This window comes from Podarcis bocagei (genome assembly GCF_964188305.1).
Source record: "Podarcis bocagei genome assembly, chromosome: 4".
Lineage (NCBI taxonomy): Eukaryota > Metazoa > Chordata > Lepidosauria > Squamata > Lacertidae > Podarcis > Podarcis bocagei.
In genome coordinates this window covers 68,761,886-68,785,610 of record NC_138128.1, presented here as the reverse complement: position 1 = coordinate 68,785,610, position 23,725 = coordinate 68,761,886, and the positions used below count along the sequence as shown (strand labels likewise).

At 41.4% G+C, this 23,725-nt stretch overlaps 1 protein-coding gene across 2 annotated transcripts; it reads right to left on the bottom strand.

The window, feature by feature from the left end:
* Positions 1-1,917: 1,917 nt before the first annotated feature.
* ATAD1 (ATPase family AAA domain containing 1) lies at positions 1,918-23,177 on the bottom strand. 2 transcript variants are annotated; one of them, XR_014006987.1, is made up of 11 exons: positions 19,194-19,356; positions 15,308-15,483; positions 13,403-13,501; positions 12,713-12,833; positions 11,415-11,615; positions 10,127-10,233; positions 8,309-8,398; positions 7,781-7,831; positions 7,332-7,465; positions 2,697-6,393; positions 1,918-2,272 (listed from the first exon to the last, which is right to left on the bottom strand). XR_014006987.1 is itself a non-coding variant. In XM_081189700.1 (10 exons), the coding sequence occupies exons 1-10, from the start codon at positions 22,968-22,970 to the stop codon at positions 6,273-6,275; spliced, it is 1,113 nt and encodes a 370-aa protein (XP_081045826.1). In that variant the 5' UTR covers positions 22,971-23,177; the 3' UTR covers positions 1,918-6,272. The 2 variants fall into 2 exon arrangements, 1 of the variants encoding a protein (XP_081045826.1); XM_081189700.1 differs by lacking the exon at positions 19,194-19,356 and adding an exon at positions 22,958-23,177 and having other exon boundaries at positions 1,918-6,393.
* Between the last annotated feature and the right edge of the window lie 548 nt (positions 23,178-23,725).

The window sequence follows — 23,725 nt, the reverse complement described above, 5'->3', positions numbered from 1 at the left end:
CAGATTTCTTTACAAGGGATGTCTAAGACCAGAAGTAGGTATGTTTGTGCACTTTACTCAGGTATCTGGCCTGAGTACCATCTGGCACTTACTACCATGAAGGAGAAAATGTGGGCTAAATTGAAGATTGTGCTCAAACAAGTTTATGCAAACATATCTCCCTTTCTAGGGTGTCCTCGTCTTGCAATACACTCAGAAGCAGTGTTAGAATGAAACAAGGAATATTCGGAACAGTGATACTGACTCCAACCCTTTAGGACAGAGTATACAGGAAACTCTAGTACAGAGTGTGTTAAAAGAGGAGTGCCACTCAAGGTGACCTGATTTCTCAACAACACACAAGACCCCAAATTCCTTCCTGCTGGCATCGCTTGTGCACAGGCAGCAGGGTGTGGCAGCTGCCTGGCAAGCCCTAGAACACTCAAGTTCACTGAGATTCCAGAAATCACAAGGCAGTGCTGATAAGAACAACATTTACTGGCACAAGGACATACATTATGCTTTTGGTCTCCATCCAGAGGAACTGATATTAGATCCTGCACTCTGAAAGCAGGATTTAAATAGCATTTGCATGTAATTAATATGCACCTAGGCAAAACTGCTGTGTTGGGCCATAAATATAGGTAAGATTAGAGTTGGAGGAATCTTGTCAACTTCTTGCTGGAGCTGGAAAGTCCAGTTTAGAGCAGCCTCACCCAACTTGGTGCCCTCCACGTTCTTTGGACTACAACTGCCATCGTCCTCGGCCATTAGTCACACTGGCTGGGGTTGATGGGAGTTGGTCCCAACACCATCTGAGAGCACCAGGCTGAGAAAAGCTGGTTTAGAACATCTCCCAAGACATGGCTGTCCAGATGCAGCTTAAAGCCCTCTAGTGAGGCAGACTTCGCCATCCGTTTAGGCAACTGGTCCATTGTTGAACTGAGTTTACGGATAGGAGAACTTAATGGTCAACTGAAAGCTACCCTCCTGAACCTTAAGTCCATTAGATCTACTCTGCGCCCTCTAGTAGCAGAAACAAAGCCTCTTTTATGAGACAGCCCTTCAAGTATTTTTAAGAATGCCATCATGGTCTCCCTTAGTCCTCTCTGGGAAAACCACACTCAGTTCCTTCAGCTTTTCCTTATCAGACTCGTTTTCCATGCAGCTGACCATCTTTGTTGCCCTCCTGTCAATCCATTCCAGTTTGCTTCCAAATTTCACAGTGTAACACTCAGAACAAGAGACAGTCCTCCAGCCTGAATGAAACACTATGAGCTTAAATAAAGGGTCAGAAATAAGTTGCAAAAGCAAACCAATAATTCTCCTGAATTTTGAAAAGACAAGCAAAGGCCTTTGGGGAGGTCAACATTACAACTTTCTACAAGGGTCGTGCAAATTATGCTCGGGCATTCAAGGAGGCAAACTTAATTCAAAATGGCATTAACTCAAATCCATCAACATTCTGCTTGCCATCACTCCAATGCAAGTTTATTTTTATAAAAGGTATGGGACTTCCTAATTTGGATTATAACGGCAGCAGGGAGGGAGCCGTGTTAAACCAGATGCCGCTCTAGTCTTGCTAGTCACTGAGGGAAAAGCTTACTACTGAATAAAGCTGCACTGCAAAATCTTATTATGTTCAACCAACTTTACACCTTTGCAATGGCAGGGGAAACATGCAGGCTGAAGACTGTAATCCTGAACACACTAACAGCAGCAACTCAAGCAGGGGGATCTGGAGCAGAGCTCACAGCAACACAGACAGAAAGGGGTAGACCTCTATCCCCCACCTCCGCCCGAGGCCACCCACAGCTTCTTTTACAAAATGAACATTACATTTGTGTGCAGTTTGCCTCTTACTTGGGGGGGACGGGTCCCATACCACACTAACGGAAGAATCTTCTTGGGAAATGAAACGGAACACAAAGACAGAGCTGGACTTCGAAAGGAGGCCAGATAAGAGTTTTATTTCTTTTCCCCTCATTTACATTTCACCATTAATACGTGTACTTTTGCTTGATCCTAAAAACCATGTGGAAAATGTTTTTGCTGCAGCAGCACACAGAAAAAAAGCAGTTGCAAATGTTTTGCTACAATCATCATCAATCTTATTGCTTCGTCATCCATTTAAGCAGCGCCAAGGCCAGTCTCATTTGTCACAACATATATATTTTTTTATTTGGGGGTTGGGACCGTACAGATAACAATTCTTGGTTAACGGTAGTAGCTGTATTGTTTTCTCCTGAGACCCGAGGAACTCTGCTTTGCATTCAGGTAGGAGCAGGTGTGCCTTAAGAGACAAAGCACTTTGTTCGTTGCTTATATGTTAAGTACCGTATTTTTCTGTGTATAAGACTAGGTCCCCCCCCCCCAAAAAATGTCAAAAAATAGGGGGCGTCTTATACACGGATGTATCCATTTTCTTAAATCTTATACATGAGGGTGTCTTATAGACGGAAAAATATGGTAACTCACCGAAGCAAAGCTTCCTCAAGCAAATGGGAGAAAATAGTGAAAAGAAAGACAACTTTTCAGCTTTCAAAACGAGGAAGGATAAGCAATGGCAACCCACAAAACTACTGTTCGCAGGTCCACTTTAGACATCTTTGTGTATTGGAGAAACAAGTATAGACTCCTTCCCTCCTCCTCCACACACACACACTCATACACGGCAGGAGCTCCATGTACAGCTACATGGTACATGACATGTACACCTGACCTTTTCTCTGTCTCTTTTCCAAGAGGTGCACACAATGAACCCCAACCTCACATGTTAAGTGCATGGTACAGGGGAAAGGTGTTCAAACGTTCTTTCACTGTGCAAAAAAAAAGGTTGCTGAATCAATCTACAGTGTTCCAAGAAGTAGGGTAAGCCATGAAGCAGCATAACTTGACAATTCCACCACCGCCAACAACAACAACCAAAAATGGGCTGAAAAGCTCCACAAAGATTTCTCCAGAATAAGTGACTGGATACTGCTTAAGACTGAGCCTTGAAAAACGTGGAGCAAACGAGCTGAGAATTAAGTTGAAATTAATGTAAGGAAGAGATAGCTTGGTTGCAGTGAAGGCAGTTGTTTCAGCAAAAAGGCAAAAAACCATTGTTAGGGTTTACTGGGGTATTTGAGGGAACAATAAAAAAATAAAACAATGTTATCACAGTAAAGACTTCAATCCAGAGAAAATGTGATTTGCCTGATTTTTAACTGAGAGAGAGAAGTGCCCAAAACTCAGGCAGACACCTGCTGGACTGAGGCATCTCTCCTTTTTGAGGAAATAACCAGAAACTTTAACCTGATCCTATGTAGTGAGAGAGGGTAGGGAAGGATGCTGCGAATAACAACTTAGTATAGCAACTTCAGAATCTACATGTATAGTGAAGAATTAAGTCACTGGCTGGAAAGCTAGACATACCAGCAGACAAGAGATAAACGTGCGGAACATGCAGTGACAAAGCAGGTAGAAATATAAGTATAAAAGAATTATTTGGAAGGATAAATGCCCGAAGAATTGTTCTGGGAATTATTATGGCAGAATGGTCCAATTTATGTTGCATTAGTAATTTAAAATCTTCGTATGGTTTACTGCCCTCAACCAGTCTAAATCATGCCCAGCAAACAAGCACTATGGGAGAAGGGGGGGAGGGGCACAGGACACAAACACTTTGAAATTTCTAAATAATGTATCACATATAGTGATATAGCTAGGTTTCCTGTTTCAAAGGCTCTATTGTTTGAAATCACAGGAATACTGAGCAGGATCCAAAGAGACTTGTATGCACACTTAGTATTTCTGTGCATGCAGAGTGACGCTGCCAAGTTTCCTGAGCTGCTACTACCTTTGGAGCCTAGCAATTGCAAACGAAATTTGATTTTCGTCCAGGAAAATTGGCAATTGTAAATAACTGGAAAAGGGATTCAAGAAAGCCTTTCACTTTGTTGGGGGGGGGAACCTTCCTGTTGAATGGCACACCTTCTATTATTTGGGGTTGCGGCTGCTTTGCACCTGAGCTAACAAAAGTGTAAATTAACATATTAGGTAGAATGCAAGCAGGAACAATACACAGACAGCTTCTTATTTTTGCAGGAAATGGTCATAATTCTTTTTTTTTTTAAGGCACAAATTTTCTGATATGAACTCATTATTTGGAGGTTTAGCTCAATTTGTGTGACCTTTTTATTCACAAGCAATAGGAAATGGTAGAAAGAAACAGCACGCCTATGAGGTGCTCAGATAATTATACTGATTTTGAATTCTGTGCTTTTAATGAAATTCAGAAAAATTAAATGAAGGGCATGAACAGAAAAATGCTATTCACTCTCTCAAAATATAGACACTCATGATTATCAAAAGGAACTGACAGGTGACAGACTGTACAAAGCAGTACTTTTGTCATAATTCTACCTATGCACTCCAGTGTCCAAGGATTCAGTTTTGCAAAAGCAGCTCACATAAACCGCTCTTAAAAGGATTCAGTAACACAGATATATCGGTAGACACTAGCTGCAAGAACAAGTAACAACATTTCAGACAAAAAATGGCTGAAATCCAGAGGAGCACATAAATAAGCATCCGGATTTTCCTCTAGAAATTGTTCCACAAAATCGTCCCCAATAACCATTTTGGGACCGGATGAAAGAGGTTTTGAAAGGCAAACAGAGTAAAAGAAATCACATACTGCAGCAATATTTCCCCTTAAAGAAGGGAATGCTTCATGCAAAACCTCAAACACCTATTCAATCTAACCCAAATAGTAAAACGGATCTGGGGATTTTCTTACAGGCTCCTTCTGGGAAGAAAACTGAGAAAAAGTGATGTAAACACAGGTTATAAACCCACACCCACAAGCCCCTCTGGATCTTGACCTGAAACCTGCACTGCACTTGGTTTTATTTAGCCGCAAACCATTTGCTAACTTCCTTCCTTGAAAGAAAATGCAAGCCTATGAGCTGAGATGCAGGAACATTCTGCATTTTATATAAACGTGTTGTGCCCAAAATAGCACCTGCAAGAATAACCATAATCAAGTTATAAAATGAGTTGAGGGAAGTCTAGAATTAATCATTCCCTTCATCAGTTTTTTTACGCATCTTTTTCAACACTCATTTCAATTACTAAAAAAAAAAAAAAAAAGCTTATGAAGGCTGTGGCTGTTTTGGGTAACTGGCTACTTTGATTAGTGTGGATTCATATGACCATTGAACAGCTTTAAGGGTGAAATTTTTTTTACTCTTAATGCTGAAATGCCACCTCACCATTACTGAAGAATATCTGAATGTTATGTCATTCCCTCTATCCACCAGAAGACCTGTGGAGAGCTTCTCAATTGAGCAAAGGTAGGGGAGAAATGAAGCAAATGTTTAAGATTATTGTACTTAATGTTATAATGTTGTGACCACTTACAGATACCAGCAAGTGAGACAATATAGTCTTACAGTGACAAAGGAACTTCAGCAATAGGAGCCCTCTAGGTCTTTGAAGTTCAGAAATTCAGAAATAGAAAAATAAATTTTGGTAATATGCAGTTACTGATGTTCTGTAATGGTTATCATGTGACCATATAAAAAAAGTTATTTAAAAAAAAGGTTTGGATTCATATAAAATCAAAAGGTTCACGAGGCATTATGTGTTTTTTCTACCTAAACTGATTGGCACCAGTGGATACCATAAGTTAAATGGAAGAAGTCAAATTTATCTGCGTTCCAGAAATTTATTTTCCTGAAGCAGGTTTTCTTCCTTCATATTAAGGTACTACACAAAAAAACAGATGTTTACTGAAATATTTTAATCCCCTGACTTGGTTTGATCCTGAAAATGAGTTGTTTTTTTTAAGGGAAAAGAGGGAAAAGAAAAAAAGAGAGAGAAGGCTTTTCATATTCAAGTTATCTACACATTATGTCTATATATAAAAACAGTGTGGAGATATATATATATATATATATACACATATCATACACACACTCATACATATATGTACATGAACTGAGTTTGCTCCTCCCCAAAGAAACAATGTGCCATACTTGAACCAACCAACAGGCTTTTAAGGCTGAAACCATGAAGCAAGACATTGTTTTCGAGCTAGACTACATTCTCCCATGTCATGATCTGTTACAGAGGCCATATCCAATTTTGCAATATTATCAGATTTCAATAACTTAAGATATCTGCATATAAAAAAAACAATTCTGTCAACACTTATTAAAAGGATATTTCTGCTTCCAATTCATTTCCACTATCTAAATGACAAAAAACAGTCACCAAATGAAACCGTGTGAGGGCATTCCTTAGCCTTAATCTAAACTAACGTGCATTAGAACACTCTGATTTGTCGCATCCTTGGACTTCCTCATCTTCTCAATTGCCCGGTTCAGATCCCTCTGCTGCACGGGTCGAATTTCATCTTCTTCATTACTAAAAAAAACCCAAAAAAGCGTAAAGAGGATTTAAATGCTGTGCAACACAAGTATGGTAGTTTAATCGTCAGTAAGGAAACACACAAAGAACACGGTATATATAAAAGGTGAGTGCTTTGAATGACTCTCACTTCCTGTTCTTTGAACTTCTCTGTAAAGTCCAATGTGGAATTAGTGAATATTCTGCTGCCCATAGGCAGAGATGTGCACACTGTTCCTGCCTCAGATGCACACGGATCCCACCAGGGAAAGTGAAGGGATAGGAAGGATGTCATTCCCACTTTTGTTGTACTCTGTGTAAGGTAAAGGGACCCCTGACCATTAGGTCCAGTCGTGACTGACTCTGGGGTTGCGGCGCTCATCTCGCTTTATTGGCCGAGGGAGCCGGCGTACAGCTTCCGGGTCATGTGGCCAGCATGACTAAGCTGCTTCTGGCGAACCAGAGCAGCACACGGAAATGCCGTTTACCTTCCCGCCAGAGCGGTACCTATTTATCTACTTGCACTTTGACGTGCTTTCGAACTGCTAGGTTGGCAGGAGCAGGGACCGAGCAACGGGAGCTCACCCCGTCGCGGGGATTTGAGCTCACCCCGTCGCGCGTCCTAGGCTCTGTGGTTTAACCCACAGCGCCAGCCGTGTCCCTGTACTCTGTGTACATTTAACTAAATGTGAAGTTGTACTCTCCAATACAACATCCTGAGATAGCTCAGTTGGTAGAGCACGAGGCTCTTAATCTCAGAATCATGGGTTCAAGCCCCAAGCTGGGCAAAAGATTTCTGCATTGCAGGGGGTTGGCCTAGATGACCCTTGGCACCCCCCCCTTCCCACTCTACAATGCTACGAGTCTATGCTTTCTGTTTTTAAAAAACCACTTTAAAGATAAGACACCGGATTAGAGATCATATTAAAAACCTCTGTAGTTTCAGTAAAAGTTACCTGTCTTCATATGTTGAATTAACATATTCCCTGACGCAGAGCAGCGCGGCATCACGGCACATTTCCTTCAAGTCGCTTCCTGAGAACCCGTCTGTTTCCTTAGCAACTTCAAGGAGATCGACACGCCTGTCCACCTACCAGCAAACAAGCAGCAGCCTATGAATGCCTTGAAAATATTTTAACAAGTTCTAACAGCGGTTCAGATTGAAGGAGGATTAAGAAACGTTATCTGTTCCAACATGGACTTTAGCAAACAGCAGCAACAACAAAAGGCTATGGGCACAATCCACAGCGAAAGCTGTGCCCTTTCAGCTTAACTGGCATCCATTAGAGAAAATTAAGCACCATGACTGGGATGCAATAGCTGGCTGAAGCCATTACAGATTCTACAGCCCTTCCAATAATGCAAACCATTCCAAGTTCTGCTGCATAAGAAATAACCGACTTACATTCTCATTCTTCAAAATCAGCTTCAAGATTGCCTCTCTCTGCTTCAGTGCCTTGAAATTGAGAACAAAACATTTGTTACAAAGAACAGGGTGGCAGCATTCTCACTGATTTTGGATAAACAGAAATCGATGTGCTGTAATGGCACTGCATCACGTTTGTGCAATTCCCATTCGTGTCACTGGGCCTACAGAAGGACAGCAGAGTGGTAATGTATTCACAATCTTCAAAAGTAAGTGAAGACTACCCCTTGAAGCAATAGGCTTTTACTCTCCCCCCATTAGCAGCGCCCAAAGTTCCCTTCCCTCTTCAAGGAAGAACTAGGACTGGCTGGGACAATAAACACCAGGGAAAGGAACTTTAAACTTTTTTTAACTACTCGATTGTATTACATTTTTATCAGTATATTGTATACTGTCTTAGGGATCCTTTGGTCAGAAAAGTAGCTATAAATAATAAATAGTAATGGTCAACAGATAACTGAGGAGTCAGGCCATACAATTCACGGCTGTGAATCTTCTATGACTTACAGGTTGATTGACATGAAATCGTGTGGGCATTCTTCTCATAATAGCTGAGTCAAGATCCTGAGGGCGATTGGTAGCTCCCATCACTATCACCTAAAAGAAGTCAAAAAACGAAGGAAGAGCAGAAAGGTTTTTTGTTGCAAGATGAATCAGAAGTCAATACAGGCCAGACAAGCTCAGGGAATATATAGCTCCCACGAGTATTTAAAACCAAAAGTGATTAGTGCCCAGGATTTGGGTGAAAAGTAGAGATACACTTCCTGTTTCGAAAGACAAAAAAAGTTCATCACAGCTGAAGATGCAAATTTTGGCATGACAATCGAGATTCTGAAAGGTTTGGCTCAGCTCAATGTACTTTATGCAGCAGTATGTTCCATAATATATTCCACAATTCTCCTCAAGTACTAAAGTGCTTTGGTGTAATTGGTTTAAAAAGCTCTACTGCCCAATATGAAGCAAAATAGGTCAGTCTCAAAAACCTGAGGAAACAGTCTGATTAAAGATGCCATCAATAAATTGCTGGGGAATAGTCTTAGAAGCCTTCCACCCCAAAAGTTATCTGTTAGTAACAAAACTGGTATCTGGAGTCAATTGTCACATTTTCAAAATTGCATGTGGTTTCAGAGATATAAAATAGTATCAGATCAAATGGGGGAAAGTTCTGATGTTCACCATCTACAACTGATGCAAAGTAATATTTAACGATTCTAGGTTATGTGTCTCCCAGCAACCATTTCCCAAACTAAATGAACTTGACCAAGCATAAATAGTGAGACTTGTTGTGGAGTGGGGGTTTCTTTTTAATTCATTTAGTTCGACATTCATCCTCAAATACTGCTTTCTCAGTCTTGTACCCTTGCCCTGCAAATGCCACTGGCTTAGATCTGTTCCAAGAATCATCACTTTTTGTACAACACCCACAATGAGACAAACACACATTTGTGCCACAGACAACCCTATACAGAGAAAAATGCAATGTGTAAAGGAGCCCTGCTTCGAAATATTGCTGTATTTCCTCTGAGAGGGAGAGAAAGAGAGAGAGAGAGAGAGAGACTGCCCTCTAGAGTTGAAAAGACAAACCATGCCAAAAGAATTCCCCTTTATGCAGAGGAGAAAGTGAGGTACTGGCCTGCCAACAGGACAACACTAGTCATTAGTAGTGGGAGCCAAAGATATCACCAGAGCCTCTGAGCATATGAGATCTCATTGAAATTTTGGAGGCTTCCTATTGTAAGCCTATATTGGACAGAGAGGCTTTATCTGTAACTTGCATGCCAATTTCCCTCCTGCAAAGTTGACTTGAGGCCTTGTCCCTCTCTGATCTCTGTGACGGCAACCACAAAATTCTGTGGTTATGAGATCACCACCTCAAGTTTCTTAATCTGAGATGCTTCAGAGATACAGATCTCAACTGCCAGAGTCATCTACTCTTTTCCTGAATAAGGCAAGGCTTCCTTACACACACAACCAAGCCAAGTAAGAGTGAATCCAATTAGATACCCAATATGACAATCATCTCAGGAAAAATCGGTGGCCGTCTACAGAACACTGAAGCCAAAGTCCCAGGAGCCTGCCTTGAGAGGGGCATTCCTGTCCAACCTTTTAAAACCTCCACGTGGGAAAGTGAACCTTGGTGTTAATTCCTTGATCTCAAGGAAAAGAGAGCTCAAAGAACGGCAAAAGGGTAAAATAAAATACTAGTTTAGCTGCAGTTAGCAGAAACGGATGAATTTTGCATTTCCTTGCTCTTTAGCATTTAAATTGTCCTGCCTTTTTATGCATATAAATTTCTGCCCTTTTCTCTTAAAAATTATTACTTACTTGGCAGTTATAGTCGGTGTCCAGGCCATCCCAGAGACTCATGAACTGGGCTTTCATCATAGCTGTGGCTTCATGATCGGAACTTGAACGACTTCGTAGAAAGGAATCTGAATTTTAAGAGAGCGTTTGAATTAAAGCTTGTGTTCATGGCTATTTTATCTTATTACCCTATTGTATTGAATATTATTGAAGAAACATGCACCAACTACATAACACTAGAAGATTCCCAGAAACCATACAACTAGTTCTATATACTTAAGGTGGGCGTCTTGGCTGGTGTTTCGCAAGCAAAAAGCCAATATTTCCTCTCTTGCCATAGAGTAAACTACTTCTGATTGTGATATGGGAAGAATGGAGAGAAGACTGCAAGGAATGTTGAACTAAGTGGATTTTGTTCAGATCCTGCAATACAAGCCTCACCTAATGCTGTTCATTTTGCTAGATGAAAAGGATTAGTCTCTCAGAGAACTGGATGTGCCATCATAAAAAAGAAGAATCTGTCATATCTACTAAGTAGCATCACCACCAACCATTTCCCCTAAACAATACATTCATCTGCCAACACACAACTACTATTTTAAAAAGTGAATGAAAAAGTGCAAGTTCAACAAAGAATGAAGTATGCAAATGTACAGAACTGCTAAACCGATTAACACAAACTGTTGTTGCTTTCTTCTGGGCAAATAAACTGTATATGCTTGGTCCAGAATTCTCCCCCCTCTAGTATGCCTCCTGCCTCACTCTTGTAAGAATTAAGTGGCATACAACATATAATATTCACACCTAAGCACAACATTAGGCAAATGTTACTTTAATTTTTCCCCACCATATTTTAACTGTTCAGCTCCTGGAATAGCCAAATTGACAATATGTAAATAATAAATTAAGAGCTAAACAATTAAAATATGCAAAAATTTAAAGAGGTTTAATTTGTACATTACTTTTGAAATTTGGAGTTTCATAGTGAATGTAAATGAAGGTTGAAGTGGGTGAGATAACTTTGTTACATCATCAATATCTACATCCAAATGAAAGCATTTTTCATTTCTTCCTGTAGTAAACACCAGATATTGAGTACACATATATTTGGCATTAGCAATATAGATCTTTGGCTACAACCAAGTTAAACCTGTGCTATCAAGCATTTCCTTATTTTCAGAGTGACTGCCTTCTTAACACTGATATTTTGCCAAATAAGGAATACATACTTGATGAGATTCATTTCATTTTTAAAACTTCAATGCAATTATATTTTCCTATGACTACATACAGAAAGTACGTATTTTACCTATTTCATCAATAAAGATGATGGAAGGTTGAAGCTTCATAGCAAGAGAAAAAACAGCTGCAGCCAGCTTCTGAGACTCCCCATACCATTTGTCTGTCAGTGTTGAGGGTTGAAGATTAATAAATCGGCAACCTGCTTCCTTTGCTGTAGCTTTGGCAATCAAGGTTTTACCACAGCCTGGAGGGCCGTAGAGAAGTACTCCTAAAAAGCAACACATTGTTAACATTTTATTGCCGCTTCGTTTGACAGACACAGCATGAACACCAATGGAGTCACATTTGCTATTAATAAGATTGCTCCTAAGTGCCTTTGGATACTCAAGATTTGCACCGCCATTCATATATGGCTCCCATACCCAATGAATCCTGAACATGTTACTTTGTTCAGGCTACAATCTTTGTGTTAAAAACAAAAGTGATCTCAATGGAAGAAAAAGAGAGCACCAGAGGCATAAACTGTCACTAAGATCTGTTCAGCTGAAAGTTAAAGAGTACTGGTTCCATACAGCTTAGCATTGAAAGGTGTATTTGGAAATAAATTCCACCGAGTTTACCGGAAGTTGCTCTCACAGCCTTGTGCCTTAGTTTCACCAATATTCATAGGAAATGGTCGTAACGTTTCAATCTGCATTCTTCTGTTCACATAGAGTAATAGAGGATCCTGCGACTCTCCAGATATTGCTACACTGGAACTCTCATCAGCCCAAGCCAGCATGGGGTGATGGGAAATGTAGTCTAGCAACACCTGGAGAAATACAGGTTCTGCAACTCTCGACATAAAGGGCTCTTGCTTTTTGTTAAGGAAACATCTTTTAAACCTTTTGATTACTACTAATTGAATATTTGAAATCTTAGCCCCTGCCTCTCCGGAAGAATAAGATGGCAAGGGGCAGGACAATCACTCCACCGGCCAGTGAAAGAGCGGCTACTCTACTGCTTGCTTTCCTCTTCTCTTCCTCTTCTTTTTCCTTTTGTATGTCTATTGGATTACTAGATCCAATGTACAATCAGTACAATGTATATGTACAATCAGTGTAAGTGTTAATCATAATAATGGCTTGGTAATCATGGCTCATGCCAAAGCTATTAACCAGATTCCTGGTTCGGAAGAAAGAAAATTGTAGTCAAGAGAAGACTTCCCGATTCATTTTCTCACTTGCTCTGAAAATGGGCTCTGTGTGCTTGAAAAGGCTTGTTCATGTCTCCGTTTATTAAGATGAGATATAAGTGTCTGAATGCAGCTGAAATCTAGCATGGCCAGTTTCAAGAAAACATCCTCTATGACCTCTCCATACCTACCTTTCGGTGGCTGTAAGAGTCTGGAGTTCTGAAACAGATGTTTCTTCCTGATTGGCAAAATTACTGTGTCCTTCAGGTCTGTAATAACTTCATCTAAACCTGCAATGTCATTCCATGTTACCTGAGGCACAAATACAATATTAAAGAGTCATCATCAAGTAAGAAAACAGTCACATTCTCAGCTAAAGAAGTTTATGGCTATCTATAATTGTGTGTATTCAGATATAGCAGATAAGAGTGGAGCCACAGTAAGATTTGTGGTATTACTTTTTTGATTATCATGTTTTAAGTCAATTTAAGATGCAATCCTAAATCATCTCATTGAATTAAGTGTGGCTTACTTCTGAGTAAACATGAATAGGATCACATTATCTGTATTGTACAGATCTGACTGCAATTATAATTAGTTTTGTGATATGCAAAGCAGATTATAGTTGGCCCTGAAGTAAAGTCTCCTGGCCCACTTCCTGTTCTGGAAAATATAGAAGATGATTTCCTGCTAGAAAATAGTCAGGCGCACTTGGAAGTTTCCTAAGTTAGGAAGACTCTTAATTTATTAGCGTGTAATCCCTGCATGAGTAACAGCAGCTGCATTTTACGAAGTTTTATCCCAAATATTACACTTTACTGTCTCCCCGAAGCACCATTTTTCTAAATGAATAAGAAAAAGTGAGAAAGAGAGATGCTTACGTGCATGCTAAGAGGGTCTACAAGATGTGCAGCAATGCTCATTTCATACTCCGTAAGCTTCACATTTTTCACGCCTATTTGCTTCATTAACTTTTCTGCCTATAAAGAGTTTATTTAAAAAATAAGTTAACATTCAGTAACATTACACTGTTCACTTTTTAAAGTTAATAATTTGGAGGTGTGTTGTTACTTGAAAACATGGACAGCCAAAGAATTGAAATTTGAAGATCTTTACACAGAACTGTCAAATTTTTCACCTGTTTGAATGTAGCGTGACTTCACCACCACCCCTTTTAGTTAAAATGTGACTCCTCTGTATTTGATAATTGTTCAACAGGTTAAGTAAACAGAACAAGGCCACTGTCTCAGGGTCTTCCTCTGTGATAAATGAAGGCAAGCCCCAACTGCATTTTACTACTGTTAGAGTAAGGCAGCAGCACAACATCCTATCAAAACATAACAGATTGGGGCAGGAGGGGGGGAAGGGGAGGAACAGCTTTGATGCAAATTTCCTTTGCCCTGTTTACGAACAATATTCGAGGGAGATGCTGTGACAAAAATCTCAGCTGACTTTCATGCAGGAATTAAGACAGCAACATACACTATTGGGGGAAATAATATTTCCTCAGCAAAAAAAAACACACCTGTGGTTTCAAAAAAGGAACAATGCAACACCCACGTAAGAAGACCAACTGATGCAGGGCAGACGTAAATCAACACTTGGGGAAGGGATATAGCACAGTGGCAGAGCAAGGGCTTTGTGTGAAGAATGTCCTGGGTTCAATCCCTGGTATCTCCAGGTAGGACTGGGAAGACTCCTGTATGAAAGGACACTGCCAGTCAGCACACAATGCTAAGATAGATGGATCAAAGGTCTGACTCCTCTTCCTATATTTCTAACTAGCCCAGGAGCCGAGGACCATTTACAGCCCTAGGGCTTCACTCACTCATGGCTAGTTGGCCGTTGGCCACACGTCCTTGGTGGGTGAAGCCACTTCACACTTACAGGTGAATGTGCACACACCTCTTCCTGCTCCTCAGCTGATTTTTTATCAGTTAGATGGTGTGTGTATGCAGGTTTGTGATTTTTTTTGTGTGGATCAGAAAACGAGGGAAGCGATTCATGGGAAAGCACATCAGGCTTCTAGCAAAGGCACTGTGTGTGTGTAAAATTGGCTTCTGCTTTTCCTTCCTTCTTCCGTCTTTAGTGATGCAAATCCAAAAAATGTAGCAAGTACTTTCCAGAAGCTTGAAGGGGGGAAGCAAATCAAATGTGCTCTTGCGTCTCAGACCATGCTGAGCAGCGGGCATAGCAAAAAGGGGCTTGACTGTCCTGGTAAAGGGGAGGGGAGCTGAATGCTTTGCCACCACTTGCTAAGGGCAAATTTGAGGAAATGCCCCATGAAAGTCAAGCTGGAAAGCAGGCAAGTGCCTTACTGCTTACCCTCTTCCTTTAAAAAATCCTAGGCCGGGGATGTGACAGGTGAGAGTAGGTCCAGGCTCCAAACCTCTCAGCTGACAGGTGCTGACTTCAAGCTTTGTGAGATCTAGCAAGAACTGGAGCGTAACACTGGCAGTCACTTTAAAGCCCTGTTTGTTTGGGCTTGGATTTTCCTTTCCAGCGTGGCTTAATTCACTACAGCACATAGGAAAATTGGTCACCTAACACCAGTGACATCAGATGATTGACTAGTTCGTACCTCCCCTAAAAATGGCCCACCATTGGCCAGATTCAGTTCCTCACTCCCAGTCTAAATATTAGCAGCCATTAATGACAACAATAATAATCTTATTTGGAAAACCTCCTTGAGCACCTGGCCTTCCCATTTATAAGCTTTTATGTTCCAAAATGTACATTCTGAATAATTGATATTTAGGAAGAAATATTTTATTATATGCTCCTACCTGTTTCTGAGCTTCTACTTTTTGCTTCCTTGTTGGATCAATTGCATCTACCATCCACTTAATAGTAAAATAGGTCACAGCACCAAATATTGTCAATCGGAAAATTAAACCTACAACTTCATTCCGACTAAGAGGACGAGAGAAGGCCTCTGCATGTACCATTTTGCTTGTTTCACCTACAACAAAAGAAAGAGAAAGTTCTTATAAAAGGGTGTCTTCATATTGTGTTTAACTGGCAGAGTGGCAAGACTATTGACATGTCCAGCTCATGTGTCTTTACTCCTACCTGCTATCAATGAACTGCAGTCATCTGAAGCACTGTTCCCAACTTAAGATAAACAATATTTAAAAACAGTCTATACCACTAAAGTCGTACCTTGTTTTGCGACCAGGATCCGTTCTGGAGCCCCAGACACTAGATGAAAAGGACACACGGCAAAGAGCCGCTCTGCGCATGCGCACGGAACGGTTTGCGCTTCTGCGCATGCAGCAAACCCGGAAGTAACCCGTTCCGGTACTTCCGGGTTTGCTGCAGATGTTCAACAAAATGGGACACTCGATGCGGCAGACTCAAAACGAGGTACCTGCAGAATGAAGCCTGCAGAATGTCCTCAGTCTTAGACGCACCAAGCAAGAATTACAGCTGCTAAGTTCTGGATACTAGAGGGAATTGCAAACTGCAAACATCACCTGAATTCCTAGGCCTTGCACTGTGAAAATGCTGCTTTCTACTACTGCCTTTACAAATAGAGGTGGCAACTAATTTGCATGAGGATTCCATTCCTGGCCCCTGCATGTCTTGGCCGAGCGTGCATAAGCCTGCTACGCCCATTGTTCTACTCTTTTCTGGGTCCAAAAGGACTCGTGCATCAGTGGTTGTGTATCAGGAGCCAGATCTGATACATGGCCCCAGAACTACATAATTTTGGGGACCTGTGGGCATTGCCCTTAGAATGGATCCTCCAGATAAAACATGAGAATGCATTACCTTCATATATGATATTGATACAAAAATGTACTACACCACTGATGGGACAGAAGCAGTACAAAAAAGTCATACAACGTGGATGGAGTTCCAACCAAATCTCACATACATGGAAGGAGCTGAAGACCAAGAAAAACAAAGAAGGCACCTATTAAGAGCCATTGTTCTCACTTTCCACTCTGCTTCCATACAGCTTATGCTCCAACTAATGATTGCAATTAAAACACATCAAATTCAATGGCTTCAAGCCATAGGCCAACCTAGAGACTACTGCAACAGAAGAGGATAAGTGGAGAGAGGCACACGGCAATCAACTTGGTATTTGGGTCAAATTGATTATTTGCCCTGTGGATATATTATGCCTGCATTTCTTACAAGTACTTATTGATCAGAATTATTCATCTATTGTCACTTTACTTCATACCCTGCTCTATGGTCCCCCTTCCCTCCCTGCAAGCAACAAGACTGATAATTTTGCATTCTGAACTAATGCAAAGCAATTCCATACAGAGACTGAATCCTGATGCCCAAACATATTTCCTAATCTTAATTCAAACTGAGATTTTGTGTCAACTAAACACAACCTTTTTATCTTTTTCTCATAACATGCGTCATTTCCCCCCTTTCAACAGTGCTTAATTTACTATAAGCAGAACTTCTGGTACTAAAAATAGCTTTTTCAGTGGAAAATGTCCCCCCCCCAAGAGCACCAAAGCCCACAACAAGGATATTTGAGAAGACAGAAGGAAAATAACATTATCTCAGTGTTTCGTCTTACATTCAAAACAACTGAGTTAACTTAGCTCTAAATGTTTGTCCATAACATAATGGGAATGTCAACAAACAGCTAATTGCCTCTCCTAGCTCTTCAGTGAAAAGGAGAATACTTTAGTTTCATTAAAGTTGAGCCAATTACATCACTCAATATTATATCTTGACTTAAAGAGTTACATTTAAGTTTGCCACTCTTAAGTCTTCTCTTTTCTTAAATAGGAACATTTACATAGAAGCAAATACAAATCAAATGTAAGGCCAGTAGACTACAAGAGGTACTATTTATCTGCCAGGTAGTGGTCAAGTATCCATAGCTAGTATGCCACATACAGCCAAAAGCTGAAGCCCTCAAGCCATATACAGGATAATATTAATAAGTTGTGGCCTGTCAGGTGCATTGTAGTCACAATTCTTGTTGCCTGCTCAGAGTCGCAAAAATTGGATTCATCAAGAATGTGACAGACCTCACATATCACCAGCGTCCTATGCTGCCAGGCTACTTAGCTAAGATGTGCCAAGTGCATAGGCATTGTATGACATTCTCTACTTGCTTTCTGAGTTTCTTTAAAAAGCTGAATTAAAAGAACCAGGACCACAGTACTATTAACCTGTGTTGTGATAGCTCCAACTTCAGTGAGAAGCATTAATATGATGAACAGCACGTTACAACATTTGTAGCACAATTCTAACCATATCTACTCAGAAGTCCCGCTGAATTCCATGGGACTTATTCCAGGTAAATGGGAGTTAGGACTGCAGCCTTGGACAACTATTTGGAAACTCAGAGAAGCAAGGCAGGGAGTGCTATTTGTAAAAAAAAAAAAAAAAAAAAAAAAAAAAAAAATTATATACCATTGTATCATAGAAATATCACAGTGGTTTACAACAATATAAAAATGTTAAACCATACAGTAAAATAATAAAAAAGGAAAATAATTAAAAACAAACTTCAGTAGACAATTATGGGGGATGTACTCTTAATTGCCTGCATAGGCCTGACAGAAAAGTTTTCAGCAGGCGTTTAAAAGTTGTTACAAAAGGCGCCCACTGAATTTCCATTGGCAGCATGTTCCACAGGGAGGAAGCAGCATGGCAAAGGCAAAACAACTTGAACCTGTGCCTAGAAAGCAGAGAACAAGCAGAAGTGTGAATGAGCCCTTGGTGGCTAGAAGACCTTTTACTAGCTGCAACTGGTAAGCTACCACCACAGTAGTTCTTGTATTAGCTACTTCAAGCCTGGATTACTGCAATGCACTCTATACGGGACGTCCCTCGTGCTTGGACCAGAAGCTTCTATGACTGCAAAATGCTGCAGCAGGATTGCTGAAAGGAATGAGACCATGCATGCATGCATACAACACCTCTCTTCAGAAACCTGCACTGGTTGCCAATTTGGCTACCGGGCCCAGTTTAAGGTGTTGCTATCCGTATATAAATCCCCATAAAAGCTTGGAGCCCGTTTACCAGCAGGGACGCCTTACCCCCCCCCCCTCCAGCCTGCATGGCCAATGGTCAGGGAGGGTAGGAGTTGTAGCCCAAACTTTCTGGAGGGCACCAGGCTGGGGAAGGCTGCTTGCAAAGCAATGCATAGATGCCAAGTGCTCTGAGCGGTATTAACGACACCCGCACAGGCAGCTTTTGTGGAGGGATGCGGAGGGAGGAAATGGAGAAACCAATGCCTGGGGTGACCTTGGGTCAGCGGGAGGAGAGAGACTGGCCTTAAAGCGGGGTGGGTGGGCTTTGAGCCTGGCAAGCGCACAAAAGGGAAGGCAAGGGGGGAGGACACAATATATTAATAATCATAATAATTTATTATTGATACCCAGCCCACCTGGCTGAGTTTCCTAGAGACTCGCCTTCCCCGCCCCCCCCAAGTCACCCAGGGTTTGAGGCCTCTCGAAAGAGGTTGCACAGGAAGACGCTTTACATGGTCCAGACGAGCCCGTGAAGGAATACGAAAGCGAAAGGAGCGGCCACCGCCGCCGGGCTCCCTCGCGGTGACCTTCCCGCCCCGCTTCCTTTCCCCTTGCAGCGCCTCCTCCTCCTCCTCCTCGGCGCCGGGACAAAGGAGGAGCAGGGCGCGGTGCCCCCAAAGGGGATTGGGCTTGCAGCACGAGGGACACTCACCCCGACCGGCCAGCCAGCCAGCCAGCGACGAGAAAGGAAGCGGCTTCCAGCGGCACCAACAGAAGCAGCAACAGCCGCCAGTGCCTCGTAGGCCTCGCCTCTTTCCCCGCCTGCGCCAGGGCCGCCTGCGAATTCCCTCCGCTTCTGCCCCGGAGCCTCGTCGCAAAGGTTCCGCTCGAGACGGAAGGGGGAAGAGCTGCCGCTGTGGCAACGGCGAACGGGAGTGGTTACTAGGACTTCCCCTGCTCGCGCTGCGGGGTGGGGACGCGCATTCTTGAGGCAGGAAGTCAAGAGCCCAGGCTAATAATAATAATGATGATTTTATTATTGGTACCCGGGGCCCATCTGACTGGGTCGCCCCCAGCCACTCTGGGCGGCTTTGCAAAGTGTGTGTGTGTGTGTGTGTGTGTGTGTGTGTGTGTGTGTAATATATAAACATTACGCGTTAAAAGGCTTCCCTATACAGGACTGTCTCTTCGGATGCAAAGGCAGCACAATCCCAAATATATTTATTGAGTCCTAAGCATCATGGGACTGGCTCCCATGCGGAGCCCCTTCTTGTCCTTGCTTACTTGTCAGGACATCGCAGCGTTCTGGAGGATTAAATGAACTGCAGTCCTGCGCGGTACTCGTTTTGGGGAGGAATTAATGGCAGCACAACTGATATGAAAGTTGGCGGGTGTTTTCCCTGTAGCAAGTTCCTGAGCGTGCATAAAAAACAAAAATCAAAAAATCATTTTCATCCCGACTTTCCTCCAAGGAGGTCGAGGCTTCCCAAATGGTTCCCCCTTCTCTCCCTCGTTTCATTCTCGCGATACAGTGGCTTTGTGGCTGAATTTGGGATCACACCTGGGTTGCTTCAATCCTTAGTCTTCTAACCAGACCTTGTCTGTAACCACTACATCACCACACTGGCACCGACAAGCAGAATTCAGCAGGTGAAGTTCTTACTTTCACTGTACTTCCAAGTTGTGAAAAGCGTTCTCTTTCAGGCAGCTGATGGGAATCATTGGCATTATGGTGGGGACCTGTGGCAACCCTATGTAACCCACACATATTTTTTACTCTGCCTTTTATTAAACAGACAATTTGTTCTTATTATTTTAAAAAAAACATTTTCTTTTAGAGTTTGGTCAGATTTTAAAAGCAGATTATTGGGGTGGGTTTGGTGTTCTTAGTTCATTTCTACATCCTCTAGATTTCAGTGGGATATTCTTAATAAATACAGGTCAGGTGATAAATTGAATGGAATGAGGGTATTTTAGAACGAGGCACGGGATCTGATTGCGTAGGAACTGTATGGCTATTGAGTTGAGCTCTAGTTAAATGCTAATTATCAGGAAGTATTTATATTTTTAATAGGATAAGGGTGTGATCCTGTACATGCACACTACAATCTAAGGCTGCAGTTGTCTGCATGTTTTCTCAGAAGTCCTGTTGTGTCTGTGGAGATTACTCTCAGATAAGTGTACACAGGATTGCAACCTTAAATTCCTTTGGACATGTTGGAACTTACTCCTGAGTAATCATGCCTAGGATTCTACTATGAAGAGTGTTACATTATTTTATTGCTTGCCCTGAGAAAAAAAACCCACTTTGGTGAGGTTGGCTAATGTTACAAATCCCCACCCAAATTAAGGAACTGAGGTTGAAAGTGATTTATCTAAATGAGTCATTGTCTGAAATGAGATTAGATCAAAATTTCCCAGGAGCAATACCAATACTTTACCAACTGGTCTCTAAAAGGAAGTAATTCATTCCTTTTAAGCTTTTGTGGTCTCTCACCCTGACAGTGTACATGATACAAAGATGTCACTCAGGGTGAGTGCTATGTGATTCCAGAAATCCCTATTTTACAGTTGGTTTGCTTTCAAAATATCACAGTTCTAGCAAACATGTTGGATGACCTTAATTACACAGTATATTGCACAGGCACGACGTTCCAAAATGGAATTGTATTTTTAACAGTGTGGGGCCCAATAATGAATGAAATTATAAGGACTAATGACATGGATTGGGTTTCGTGAACGTTTCCCACCATTTCTCCATAATCATGAGAGAAAAATAGATTTTCTACAAGAGGTCCACACCATTTGCTGCATGTTTATATATGCAAATACAGTGGTGCCCCGCAAGACGAAATTAATTCGTTCCGCAATTTTTGTCGTCTAGCGAATTTTTCGTCTTGCGAAGCATGAAATCCCATAGGAATGCATTGAAAATCAATTAATGCGTTCCTATGGTCAAAAAAAGTCGAAACAAAGCCAAATTTGGTACAACAACAGTTTATTAACTGCTCTTTAAAGTCACACATACTGTAAAGAGCAGTTCAAAAATTGAAGGGAAAATAAATTAACTTTATAAACAAAACATGTCTTTGTTTTTAGACAAAGGAAACAAAGCCGCGAGACGTTTTCGTCTTGCGAAGCAAGCCCATAGGGAAATTTCGTCTTGCGAGGCAAATCGAAAACGGAAAAACCTTTCGTCTAGCGAGTTTTTTGTCTTGCGAGGCATTCGTCTTGCGAGGTACCACTGTATATGGACATTTGTATTTGTAGTTGTTCTACTGTGAACTAGACTCTACCTGGCAATATTGTAGCCTACCTTAAATATATCTTAAGGAAAGATTACAACTACCCATCAGAATAAGATATTATAGAGAAATCTATTTTCATTGAGCTTGCCTAACTTGGTCCTGATTCTCATGGTACCCCACCATCAAAATCTACTTTCAGTCACCTCATTCTTGTCTTAATGTAAGGAGTCTGAGGTGTCACAAACAAATTAGATGAGGGGGGATATGTATATTGTTTTGAGTTTGGGGTAGAGAAAGTAGGCTGTATGCAAGATCCAGCAAGTGTTAAAATATAACCCAGGCTAGCTTCCTGTGTTAAGGTGATATACTGGGTGATGGGCCATTAAAAGAAACAAAGGAAAGCCGCTCTATGTGAGACAGCAAATGGGTGGGACCCCAGCTTGTGGTTAGTTAGAAGAAGGAAGCCAGATTTTGGAGCTGAGAGTTGCAGTGATGTGACCTAGAAGTAAAGCAGCAAGCTGGAGAAAGAGTCAGAGTAATGTTTGATCTCTGTTTGAATCCAAGGCTGCAGCTATGAGAGAAACAAGTCCCTGTTGGGATGCTAATGCTGTGAACCCCTCCATTATAGGCTCCAATTGTATATATGTGTAAATATACCATGTATTTTAAAAGACACCACAGTCTCCACTATGCCTTTTTCCTGAAGGAAACATGAACCCTGGATAAGCCCCTGGAATCTCACACTGCTCAGAGATTGGGGTTGGTGTACAACAATATTAAATGAATGCACTCATGGCAGTGCTTCTACAATCAAAGCGTTGTAGCCAACTAGCAGCAAACTCTGAATCATGTCTACTCAGAAGTCCTACTGAAACCAGTGGGGTTTAGGCAATCAGCGGGGGTTTTTTTGGGGGGGGGAGGTGCCAGTACTTACCATGAAGTTGTTACACTAAGTGCCACATTTTAAACCAGTGCTTTTCTTCCAGAAAAAAGGTGCAGGTACTGCGTACCCTTGAGTGTCCCCAGGAAAAAATCACTGGGTTTAGGATTGCGGCCTATGTCACATGCAGAATAGTCTCATTGAAATCAGTAGCTTTGACTAACTTAATCAGTGTGTCTAATCTCACTTACCTGGTTACAACTCAGAAAGATTGAACGGCTTTGCTTCCCATATGTACGTGATACAATAAAAGGGAAAAAACAATATTTCAGATATTTCTTGCCTTACCGAAAGATTCCATGTTTTTCTAAGTGGTATAATCACTTGCTGTCTTAACAGTTGAGAAAACTAACTAGTGAATCCCCTCTTCCACCTCCCATTTTCTTGTTTTGGCTCCTCATCCCATCCTTCTTCTTTATTTGCAAATTTAGATTGTTTATGTAGTCACAGTACATTATACCTAATCTACTTCAAGACATTTACACAGTGCATTGAACAGGTTTTAAAAAATCAGCAAGGCCACATGTTAAGGATGTGTGATCTGTACATGCATAATACAATGGTCTTGTGACTACCACACGCATAATAATACAGTAGGTATGGGAGCAGCACAGACATAAAACAGTAGTATTTTAAATATCTTTAAAGTTTGACTAATGTGTCAGTCTTCTACAGAGATACGTTGAGCTGAAGCTGATTCTGCTAGCCTTTAATCTGCAGTCTGTAAACTAAAATCATAACTTTATTTGTTTCTAAGATGCATATGCCTCCCTTTAACATAAAGGTTGGTAATCAGCTACATTTTACTCAGAGTACACCCATTGAAATGAATGAATATGGCTAAGTTAGGTCCATTAATTTTGATGGGTCTACTCTGAGTAAAACTTGGTTGAAAAGCACCCAAAGTATTCTCAGGGTGCCTCCCAAGTACAAACAGGCAATACAAGGTTGAAGAATGACCCACAGAATCAATAAGAAAAATTGAGCAGTGGGTAAATGTGGCATAAAATTTAACCATGGCATTCATTATCGTCATAGGCCTCACCGCAGGAGAGA